The sequence below is a fragment of the Chenopodium album genome, chromosome 7 (genome assembly GCF_948465745.1).
Source record: "Chenopodium album chromosome 7, dcCheAlbu1.1, whole genome shotgun sequence".
Lineage (NCBI taxonomy): Eukaryota > Viridiplantae > Streptophyta > Magnoliopsida > Caryophyllales > Amaranthaceae > Chenopodium > Chenopodium album.
Window position 1 is genome coordinate 62,216,600 of NC_137840.1, and position 13,141 is coordinate 62,229,740.

Genomic DNA, 13,141 nt, shown 5'->3' on the forward strand with positions numbered 1-13,141 from the left:
TTTTTTATATACATACTACCTTCATTAAATATTAGTTGCAATTTTAGGGCATTATATTTAAGAATTTCAAGAAGAAACTAATGTTTTGATTGAAAAATATGTGGTATACTAGATATAAAAAAATTATGTGCAATAATATTATGTTGTTCTATATATAATGTTGTTAATTAGAATATTTAGTTTCTAATTTACATATATTATAATAAAAGAATATACACTACCTGCATGAATGAGATATGTAATTTTTTTAAAAAAAATTTATACACAAACATTATACAATAAATTAAAAAAAATTACTTGTAAGTGTAAAAAAGTACATGCATATAATATATTATACTTCTTCTGTTTTTATTTAGTTGCAATAAGGAAGATATTAGACTAGGTAAACAGATGCCATCTATAAGAAGAAAAGGATAAATTGCTACGGTTTAAATTTTATAGCTTAATTCATTCGTTTACCTAGTTTAATCACCTTGTTGAAAAACGGGAGAAAAAGATGTGTCGCAAGATAAAAAAAAAAATAGGAAGTATAAATTAAAGCAACATAATACACATATGATGGAAATAAACTTATTCTATCTTACACAAAACTACAAAGTCTAAAGGTGTAAATTTTTGTTGGTATGAAAAATATAACCTATTAAATATATAACAATTAAATTATTTAATAACTAATATCCGACTTCTAATATTTTGAAACATATACAAAAATGTATAACATTCATAACATAGCACATATGAATCATTATATAAATAAAGGGGTGAATCACATTTAAAACGAGTATTAGGTGGGTGGGTGAATGCATACATCTTTATTATACAAGTTTATAAAAAAAAATTGTTTAATAAAAATTCAAATACTTATCTATCCCATAGTAAAACATTTAGAGCCATTAATTAGAAAAATATATAAACTGCATTTAAAGTTAGCTAGTAGTATAGTAGTACTTGAAAAATGTAGTGTGGATAGGATGCTTATAAAATAAACTTCACTTTGTTAATTAAGTGTATTCGTTGGTATTCTTATTGAAAGATACTAGTATAACAAATTTGCATGCGTTAAATTTAACTTTAATTGATAACTGATACATAAACAAATTTCTAATTTATACTTCCTTTGTTTTTTTAGTTGACACCTTGTATTATTACGCTAGCCAATGCATGTTTTAATCGATTAACGTCTCTAACCATCAACACTGTAAAATTATAAGTACTTTCTCCGTTTTCTTATACTTGTAATACTTCCCGAAATGTCACAATACTTGCAACACACTATAAAAGGAAAGATACTTTGGGGAAAAACTATACTATATCCCTCATTTAAAGCATATGACCCACTAAATTACACTCCTAACAACCACTCATCCTACAACCACTCATCCTATTTAAAGTTTATTATATCATGTAAACCCCACATTTCTAATTACCGCGCTAAATGGTATGTTGCATCTAAAAGAAAACGGAGGAAGTAGATATTACTGTAATAACCAATTCAAATAAGGTATCACATGACTATATTTATGTATCTATAAATCAAAAAAGTCAATTCAAATTATTCAAAAGTACAATGTGTAAATAGTGTAAAAGTCAAATAGTGTCACCTAACAGTCCACAGTGCTTCCTTCAGCACTCGGTCGTTGGGAAAAGCTCCGCGGCATAAAAGAAGGTGAGTAAGGCTAACCCACGAGCAGCGAGTTCCAATGGGCAGCCAATAGTCATAGCTTCATATCTTTCATTTAAATTAACATAAATGCGGAGTTGCGAATCAAGAAAGGCAGCAACACAAGCAGTAGCACAATCTTTGCAAAGGCGCTTCAACACTTGGGATGCAGGAAAAGCCTTAAGTTTGTAATAATTTAGAGCGATGAAAGATGTAAATTCATCCTTGTCATTGATTTCAATTTGCCTGGCAATTTGTTTGTCGAGAGTGTCGTATTCGGCAAGGTAAGCCGTCTCCTCTGATTCAAATACTTCACGAAGACAGTTAGCAGATCTAGCGTACTCTAAAGCAAGACATGGAACATTGTGATGACCGTGTTCCTTTAAGTATAATAGAGTTTCAGCCTTGTATTCTTCTTCTTCTTCATCATCCGTCTGTAACACACAAACAAACACCATTCCATTCATGATCGAAATATATAATCCGTCTATTATTATTCGATCAGATTTAATTTCGATGCCAATATTTCCGAAATTTGTTGATTCAAACAATCAACACAACATAAAATTATGTATATATATATGTAGGTCTGGACACATACCGCCTCCGAGTAAATACCGTCTTCAGCCATAAATAACAAGTTGTCTTTGCAATTCTCAAAATTATCAGAACTATGGAGATATGTCAACCTTTAATTTACTTGCTAGAGAAATGAGAACAAGTTTTTACGAAGTATGAGATTAAAGAGATAGAAAGAAACTACTGTAAAAGAGGGTTGGAGTTGTGGCGTGAGAATGAAAGGTTAGAGGATAAGAGTTTTAGGGTTGAGAGTTTTATAAGCGAATAAAGCAATTTAAACGCATTACGAAGTATTATTTTACCATTTGGGCTTATTGTTTTACTAGATTACATAGGGAAGTACCACATGTATTTAACAATTATATACGGAGTACTATAAAGCTTCATCCCCATTTGATTGTCACTTTTGTTATTTTGGATGTCCCTAAATATTTGTCACATTTCAAATTTTCATAATAATAATAATAATTATTATTATTATTATTATTATTTTTTTGATAGAAATGCTCAGCGAGCAAGGATTAGAATTGATCAATCGAAATTAACATTTGCCAAGGCAACGAGGCCTTGCGAAAACGAAGAAACAAACACTTGTTCAACATCACTAACAGGCCTAATCCTAGCAGCCATATGTGCAACACAATTTCCTCCCCTTCTAATATGATTACAAGAAAAACCAGGGAAAAACTCACGCATAAAAGCAATATCATCAAAGATTAAATCCTCATGAGGACGACCACCTCTATGTATGCTTGTTAATGGCAGCCACGACAGAACTCGAATCACACTCAAGATCCACCTGCTGCACACCTAAATCCCTCGCCAAACACACTCCCATTCTAGCAGCCAACGCTTCTACCATCTTCACACTAACCATAGTCGTCATTCTGCGCACCATAACAGCAACAATTTTTCCTTGATCGTCTCTAATTACAGCTCCTAACCCCACACCCCAACCATCACGCACAGCAGCATCAACATTGATGCGCATTCACCCAGCATCAGGGGGGCTCCACCCACTCCTAAAACCAACAGCAACACGCCTCACAGAGGAAGTCACAGCACCCATATACTTCGAGTAATCACCAACAAGCTTAACAAAACCCAACACCCCAATATCTCTATTGTTCCATGGCTCCCCAAAAACAACAGAATTTCTATAAGCCCACGCAGCCCAAACCAGAGAAACAAAAAGCATAAACTCGTCTTTACTAACCTTAGAAAGGACCCAAAGCAATCGATCCATGAAAGAAGAGGAAGGAGCATCCACCAACAGGCCAGTAAAAGGGGACATGTCCCACATGCTCTTAACATTGGAGCAGAGGAAAAGGGCATGTAAAATACTCTCCTCCCCACCACCATAACTACTACAAAGCCCATTCTCTCTAATGTGTCTTTGATGAAGTCTCCCAAAGGTAGCCAAAGACCCCGTGCAAGCACGCCAAAGAAATACATTAAAAGACTTCTATACTCTCATTTTATTTGTCCTTTGCCATAAAAATTGCGTCAACTTTTAACTAATTTAATGTTTTACACTCTTAAATCTATCAATTTATCTTTCCCATGTACTTTAATTATTTTTTTAAATTGAAAATGTCTCTTTTCTATATACTTTATTACTTTATTAATTGAAAATTTTACTTTCTCATATACTCCATGATGTTAATAGATATTCAAATTAACATCATGGAGTATATTGGATCGAAAATGAAATTCAAAGTATACAATTTAAATTCCTTTGATATTACTATATAGCTTTTTGTAGGATTGATTTATTTCATACAATAGCATATTCAACAATTGTAGGCCTTGTTGACATAAGCCATATAACCAAACTTGATATACAATCCAACTTATACCAACAAGCATGTCAGTGGGTTTCGGTAGCGTTCAGGCCATTAATATTGATGAGAAAGTCCATTTGATCAAGTAAGTTAAATTGTATTTCCTCTGTTTTTAAATACTTGCTTAATTTCTTTATGCTTGGAGTTTTAGGAGAAATTGGAGAAATTAATAAAATATAGAGGTAGTTGGGTTAGTGGAAGGTAAATTGAAGGATAGAAGATCTAAAAATAATACTCCCTCCGTCCCTAAATTACATTCATCCTTTCTATTTTTGGTATTCCAAAATTACATTTGTAGGGAATATTTTCAAGTCTTTAAAATCCCACTAGCTTGAACCCCACTGTGATCATACACTAAAGTACGGTGGCGTCCAAAAGGGAAGAAGATAGAGCAAAAGAGTCGCCAACAAGTTTTTTAGGAACTTGTAAACCGTTCACGAGGTGAAGGTCACACCCCTTAACGATCCAAGAGATCGTCAACTCCATAAGGTCTAGAACCAAATAAGGGTTCGGGGATGAAGGTACAAATCCAACCTAAAAGAGATTGAACCTGCCCTAATAATAGGCCTCTACTTTATTCTGATCGTATTCATGTGCGTTTTCTAATTAATATACAATCAATAGATTTACCCTAAACCTGTTTAATCTATGTTGGTTGAATATTAATGCACAAATAAACTATTATTGGCGATCACTTGAAATTATAATCAAATTAACCCTAAACAAGATTATTAATATCTTATCAAGCGTGATTACAAGCACCAATTCCCTTTAAACATGCATAAAAGGTGTGATCAAGCAATAAATAATAAAATCAAGCAACATAATAATGAACCAATATCATGAATAATAATTATAATAATAACAATAAAATAATCATCATCAAAATAATAATAATAATATTCATAATCATGTAAATTATAACAATTATAATCATAATCATGTTCATGTTAATATTAAAGCATAATAATAATAGCAAGATCCTAGGCATGATACTAACGAGATTAATAACAAACCCTAGCATGTCACTAAGCAATAAAAATCAAGTCTTTAATCCTAACATGATACTAACAATCATAAATATTAGGAAGAACATAGGAAGCATCGCAGGAATCATAATGATACTAGGAATATCATAATAACAATATAAACATGATTTCTACATCATAATATCAATTAATCAATTAAAACACTTACTTTGATGCTTCGTACCTCTTTCTAATTACAAAATACACACGTTAGTAACTTCAAGGAAAATAATAAACAAACAATTAAATTAAATAGTTGAAAGAGAGATTTGGGACCAAACCCTCAGAAATTAAAACCTTTCACGTCTAGGGCGAAGGCAACTTCGAATATGGCTAGGTGTTTCTAGATCTTGTGAATGCGGAATTTTGTATTAAAAAAGCAAAGTTTAGAGGAAAGATGAATGAGGGAGAGAATAATCAAGAAAATCTTGATGAGAGTTGGTGAATGATAGATGTAGATGATGATTGATTAATGAAAACGGAGTTTTTAATACGATATTTATAGAGAAAATCAGCCAAAAAAGATAAATTAACAAAATAGAGTCTGACGCTCAGGAAACAGAGCTGGCGCCAACCCTGGCTAGCTGGCGCCAGGCGCCAATGGCTAGCGCCAGGCGCCAGGCCTAGTTCCAGGCGCCAAGGCCTGGTTCCAGGTGCCAAGGCCTGGGGTTGGACGCCAAGTTTGATTTTAACGCGTTTTCGAAAATCCGATAAGTTTACCGTACTGAAGGATAAAATAATATAATTTCTTCGAAAATGCTATTTGATTTTGATTGAAACTCTAAAAAGTCAACAAAGTCAACTTATCAATGTTAATTGAATTAGGAATGAAAAGAACCTTCTAGAAGATTCTAGAAGACTAAAACCATTCCTAATTGCATTAGGAATGATAAATCATATTAGGCCCTCCCCAAGATCATTGGACCGTACATAAAGCTCAAACCGGGCCCAGTTTGGTAATTTGGCCATAATTTCCTCAATATTCATCGGAATTGGGCTTATAATATATCGTTGGAAAGGTCTTTGCAAGCCCTATCCAACTACACCACTATTGGACCCATATCATGGACCAACCAAACTGGATTGACTATTTTCTTAAAATAAAGTTTTCAAAAACAGAAAGAAGAGAAAAGAAATTAAAACTTTTCGCAACACTAGACCTTTCCACACTTTCGTTTCATTCGATTATGATTCGACGTGAAAGGTACTCATCACTGGGTTTGGTTTTGGGGAGACACAAATGGGTGTCTACAACATTCCTCCTTTCTATTTTTGGTAAGTTTTTTTTAGTAAATCAACTCTCTTTTTCTGTTTTATATTTAATGCTTTCTCACTTATCCTTACCTAATCTCACTTATAATCATTGTGCCAAATTACAATGAATATGATTGGTTAAATATTTTTTTTAATTAGGAGCATGTGATTGATCCTTTTTTTTTTGCAAAGGATTGATGACTTGTCATGAGTAATAACTAATCTATCTTTGTACTTCCCATTGCATTATCTAATTATTGTTATTTGTCTTATTTTTCCCTCCTTAATTCCCGTGTAAATTTCCAAAGAGGAATGTAATTTAGGGACGGAGGGAGTAAAACTATATCCACTAGTTGAGAAAAATGAATTAATTAAATATTATAAGAGCTATCCAAATAAGGAAATGGAGCATGCATTTAAAAACAATCGTAAAAGGAAAGTGGAATAAGTACTTAAAAACAGAGGGAGTACATCCTCCGTTTTTTTTTTTTTTTTTTTGGGAATTTGTTATGTACAACTTGGGTGTGCGTGCACCATACACCCAAGATATATGACCACTATATTTAGGGCCTGTTCTGATTGACTGAATTGAGCTGAGGGTCTGTTCACATTTATTGAGCTGAACTGAACTGAGCTGATTAGAGCTGAACTGAGCTGAAATGAATATTTTATGAGAGAAGGAAATTAGGAGCTGAATTGAACTGAACTGATTGGAGCTGAACTGAAATAAACTGATTGGAGCTGAACTGAACTGAACTGAAATTAAGTAAATGTGAACAGACCCTGAATTTGAATATAATATTTTATGAAGGAAGGAAATTAAGAGCTGAACTGAATTGATTGGAGCCGAGCTCAACTGAAAATAATCTAAAAAGAACAGACCCTTAGTCAAGCCCTTGTTTTAAATTGTTTTGATAATTAAATGAGAAAACAATCATCAAAATAAGAACAAAATACTCGTGGGTGTACGGTGCACCCGGGTGTATATGACAATCTCTCCCGTTTTTTCAGTTGACACCATTTGAATTTTGATCTATTCACAAACTATACACGTAAGATCTGTTTGAATCGTCTCAATGTAAATTTTATTAATATCCACTTTCTATAATTTTACAATATTGATAATTAGAGATACTAAAAAAAAAAAAAAATAGAGAGATTAATTTATAATGATTAAAAGAGGAATCAAGCAAAGCAAAGCAAAGTGTATTGGAATCAAGGTCGAGCCAAGCTTCAATATTGGAATAATCAAGGTCCAGCAAACACACAGGTTAAAGCTTAACAAACTGACTTGAACTGAGCCTTACCCAAATTCGAGTCGAGCCAAATCAGGTTCAATCTGAGTTCACCTCATCATCTACTTAACATGAAAGAGCAGGATGATCGAATTACGGCCAATGATAACCCATAATATATACTTCGTAATACATACTACATATTTAATGAATCCTACAGAAATCAAAAGAAACAACAAAGGAAAGTTGATAGATAAGCAAGTCAACTATCATGGCTGTAAAAGGCCGCCTTTCGTTAACTTCCCACACCTACTTGATAATCCTCTTGACAATCCTAAGTAGAGGCAATAATGACCTCATCGATGTGGTTTTCGATATTTGATTTGCAACTGACTTGTCAAGTTTGATAGCTAGCTGTTGAGGAGATGGATGTTTCGGAGGAACAATTTGTTGCGAAAATTCAGTGTGCACCTAAAAAGATATTGCAACCCCAACAGATTAGTGTATAGTAGGTCTAGAAAGCATTTGCTTATTAGAATGTCAAGTCATTTAATGAGTCAATTTGGAATCTTTACCCCAACATTAGAGTGTGAAGTAGGTCTCAAAAGCATTTGCTTATTAGAAAATATCTTCCTCGACAACGCTGACAAAATAGAAGCTATTGCATTAGAAGGCATGTCACTCTTATCAACTACTACCTCCGTTAACGGTTATTTGCAACATATACTATAAATGGATGCTAACTATTATGTGCAACAAATGTTTTTTTTTCCTTTTTAGGTAATCATTTCTCTCTATCTCTCGTCATCACATGCACCTAACTTTTTCTCTCTCCATTTTACTCTCACAAACAAATTTTGCCTAGGAGTCCGCGCGCAAACACCCCCTTTGTTGCAAATAATAGTTAACGGAGGAAGTAATACATTTGTTCATTTGTTTATGAATTTTGTTTCATATCTCACAACTTATCTCATACCTTGAGACTCAGACGTGAGCTTGAGAAGCAAACTTGATCAATCCACATTGGAGCGTCATATTCACAAACAAAGTGCACAAGTTACCAATCATGATTTTCACTAAAATAAACAACCAAACTATTTAGTAGCAAGGAATATAACAAAACTCAACAACAACAATAATAATCAGAATCTCTCTTTACCAGTCTGTAATGTCATTGCTCACACCCCAAGGTCCAGCATATGTAATGCCACGTGGCGCATCATGCTTTAACATTTTCTTTAGAAAAGGAAATAAAATGAGTAATATACAATTACGGATATAAATAGTCAAAGTGGATATATGTCGTTTAAACTGTTGCAATTATATAAATAAATAAATAAAAACTGAGGATGTATATTAAGAAGTTGTACCTGAAGCCTTAAAATTCTGATGACATTGAATGCATTCACAAAATTCTCTTCATCCATGTAAAGCTCTGTTTGTGGTGCCAACTCCGTCATTATAAACTGCACGATTGGGGTGTTCTCTAGATCAGGAGACGGAACCAACAGCCTATCCCAACAAACAAAGAGTAAGGCGCCTAGCTCGATGATGTTTCCAATCTTAATACACTCTAGGCAAAGATTACATATCTTCAGTTGTTCAGCATATGAAGCCAGCAATTTGATAACGTTAAGGGGTTCTTCCTGTCATAACAATTAACATAAATCACTTTTCAAAAGCCATAAAAATGTACTCAGCTAAACTTGGTCTAGTGGTAAGGATTGCACCTTCTAACCTTGAGATGGGAGGTTCAATCCCCGTTAGAGAAACTTTGAGGGAGGGGATCCCTTACCCTTCCCCCTCACTCTCAAACTGAACCAAAAAAACCTTAAGGGATAGGTACGATCAGGTTTAAAATGTACCGTAGTGAGTATTATTATTGATTCAGGGAAAATAATCATTACCAATTCCGGCGATCCCAATAATTCAATCAACCTGAAGTATGATTGTTTGCGATCAATCCAACATGAGATCTGGTGACAGTGAAAGAAAAAAGAGTTGATCACAAGCTAGCTACAACAATTTTTCATAATAAGTACTACCTCCCTTTCTTATTAGTTGCAACTTTAGAATATTTTATATCTTACAAATAATACCCAAAAGTTGCACATAACTTTTACCATTAATATTTGTATACTATTACAAAAAGTACTCCTATAAAAGTTTGATTTAATAAAAATATACCTAAAAACTAATCCATAAATATATTATAAACTTATAAATAGCATAAAAGTCAAAGTGTTTCAATTATTACGAAAGGAAATGAGTTATCATAAATTTTAGGAGTATACTTGATGCTAGTTTTACCTAAAAGCGCACAGTGCTTCCTTGAGCCCTTTGTCGTCGGGGAAAGCTCCGCGGCATAGAAGAAGGTGAGTAAGGCTATAAGACAACCCACGAGCAGCGTGTTCCAATGGCAGGCGTGCCGGGTTCATAGCATGATAAAATTCATTTAAATCAACATAAATGCGGAGTTGAGAATCAAGAAATGCATCAACACAAGCAGTAGCACAATCTTTGCAAAGGCGGCCGAGCACTTCGTATGCAGGGAAAGCCTTGAGTTTATAATAATTCTGATCGATGAAAGATGCAAATTCATCCTTGTCATTGATTTCAATTTGCCTGGCAATTTGTTTCTCGAGAGTGTCGTATTCGGCAAGGTAAGCCGTCTCTTCTGATTCAAGTAGTTCAGTAAGACATCCAGCATCTCTAGCCCAACTTAAAGCTAGACATGGATCCATGATATGAGATTGTTCCTTTATGTTTAATAAAGTTGTAGTGTATTCATCATCAGCATCCTTCTGTAACACAGAATACCATTAATGATCGTAATAATCCGTATTTTTATTCGATTCGATGCCAATATTCCGATAATTGTTCGTTGATTCAACAATCAAGAAAACTAACATAAAGTTATATATATATGTATCTAGGTCTGGACACAACATACCTTCACCGAGTATTCATTCTTAAAAGATCGTCCGGAACTAAAAGTTATATGTCCAGGTCTGGAGCATACATTCTTAGAGTAAACATCGTCTTCAGTCATAATTTACAACTTGTCTGTGCAATTCTTGAATTAAGAGGTATGAGATGAAGAGATTAAGAAAGCACTGTAAAAAGGGTTGGAGTTGAGGATTAAGCGTAAGAATGAAAGGTTAGATGAGGCTAAGAGTTTTAGGGTTTTAATTTGTTTGATAGGGGGTTTAATTTAGAGTTTTATAAGCAAATTAACCTTTTATTAATTAAAAAGAAATATTAAACTTTTACCATTTGGGCTTATTATTAATTACGCTCTAATCATGCACAAAAAAATAATAATAATCATACAAACTATTACTAAGGGCCGGTTCACTTAGCATAATTTCAATTCAATTCAGTTCCTAATTTCCTTCTTTCATAATATATTCATTTCAGCTCTATTCAGTTTGAGCGTGTTAGATAAGAGAACTAAATATGAAAATATTTGTAGTAAATTAACATTAATTACACCGATAAACACGTGATTTTGTCTACATTCCGAACATAATAATATCAATCATCAATTACTATAATAACTTAACTATATATATATATATATATATATATATATATATATATATATATATATATATATATATATATATATATATATATATATATATATATATACTAAAAGACACACCAGCAATGACACGTGTCAAATTCTGGTGTGTCTTTAGTTTTTTTTTTTTAAATAATTTTTTTTAGGAAGTTATTTTGAAAAAAGTTTGTATTTGTCAACAATATGTATGAGCAAAAATATTTACCTTTCTTATGTTGATATGCAATTAATAACTACGGAGTAATAAGGAAATAAATAATCATTCGTTAAACAATGTAATTCTGATGGAATATTTTAAAGAATATAATCTTAATTTTTTATTTTTTTTTTGATGCAAACGAAAGGCTAAGCCCCGGGAAATAAAAGCAAACAAAATAAAACTACGGAGGAACTAAACGTGGGAAGGCCACCCCTACTACATCATCATGTAAAATACGTCCTAAAGCTATAGGAGGGAATTGAATCAACGCTATCTTGTTGTTCTGAGAAACACCTTGATTAGCAAGCCAATCTGCAGCTCTATTTGCCTCTCTATATATATGATGGACTTCAACTCTCCATTTAGGGTCTTCTAACATCTTCTTGCAGCGTCTGATTATGTGCACACCCTCCCCTTCGTTTGTAGCATCATCCTTGTTCATTGCTAAAACCACAGCTTGGTTATCAATCTGCACTTGCAACATTGCAACTCCCATACGATCTGCCAATTCTATCCCATATTCCATAGCTCTAAGCTCTGCCATAAAAGCCGTACTGGCACCTAGATTCAATGAAAAAGCATACCTCAGCTTCCCAGTGCAGTCACGAAGTATGCCACCACCCCCAGCAGGGCCAGGAGCACCTTTTGCTGCTCCATCTGTGTTAAGGGTTAACCAACCATAGGGGGGGCTTGCCGCTTAATGTATACTTCTTTCCTTGGGTTGAGACTCAAGCTAGTTGTGCTTGCATTTTCACCAAAAACTCTCCAGTTTTCTTCAAACCTTTCCAACAGAAATTTACCAACTTCAAGTGGTATGTCATTTGTTTTGCCAAAAACAACATTGTTTCTCCATTTCCATATCCACCACACAGCAATAGCAAAGTATGTAGGCCAAATTTCAGGGGAGAGATCAATTTCGAAATTGTACCTTAATCTTACGCACAATCCATTGCTTGAGAGTTCCTTGCTTAAAGTCAGTCGAATTTGCTGGCCCTCCAAAGTGTCTCCAAACATCCCTTGCAGCCCTGCAATCACGCAAGACATGGAGTATAGTTTCTTCCTGACCACAGGTTTTACACCAAGGTTCATTTGCAATACTACGCTTCACTCTATTAGCATTATTTAAGACCCTATCATGTAACACCAGCCACAAAAAGACACGCACTTTCTGCTGAACTCTTAATTTCCAAGCAAGGTCCCAGCTTCCATCCTTCAACTCAGGTCTATCTCTATGAATGATGTGGAAGGCAGATTTAATTGTGAATTTGCCATTCGAGCTGCCCCCCCCCCCCCAGTAAACCAAGTCACCCACATCAGGATTTGCTCTTAACACAAAGGCATCAATTAATTTGAGGGAGTCCTCTGGAAGCAGATTTGCAAATAGCTCCCACTTCCACCCTTCGTGCTGATCCCATAAGTCCTCCACCTTAGCATCGTTTAAATGCTCAGGTATTGCTGCAATAGCTTGCTCACGCAGGGGGGTAGGAGTAGCCCATTGGTGGTCCCAAAAAAGGGTGGTGCTCCCATCACTTACAGCCACTCGAGCTCCCTGGTTAATAGTCTTGGCAGCTTCAGAAATCCCTTTCCATACGTTTGACATACTAGCCCTTCCTTCAAACATGTTCAAGTCACAACGACCCTTACAATATTTAGCACGAAGGACCCTTGACCAAAGAGCATTAGGTTCGAACATCATACGCCACCCCAATTTAGCTAAAAAAGCATCATTAATATTTCTTGCACTAAGAATGCCAAT

The 13,141-nt window shown here is 34.3% G+C and overlaps 1 protein-coding gene across 1 annotated transcript; it reads right to left on the reverse strand.

Moving 5' to 3' along the window:
* Positions 1-1,611: 1,611 nt before the first annotated feature.
* On the reverse strand, positions 1,612-2,535 carry LOC145638043 (uncharacterized). The gene is made up of 2 exons (XM_081689016.1): positions 2,262-2,535; positions 1,612-2,094 (listed from the first exon to the last, which is right to left on the reverse strand). The coding sequence occupies exons 1-2, from the start codon at positions 2,289-2,291 to the stop codon at positions 1,624-1,626; spliced, it is 501 nt and encodes a 166-aa protein (XP_081545142.1). The 5' UTR covers positions 2,292-2,535; the 3' UTR covers positions 1,612-1,623.
* Positions 2,536-13,141: the final 10,606 nt, after the last annotated feature.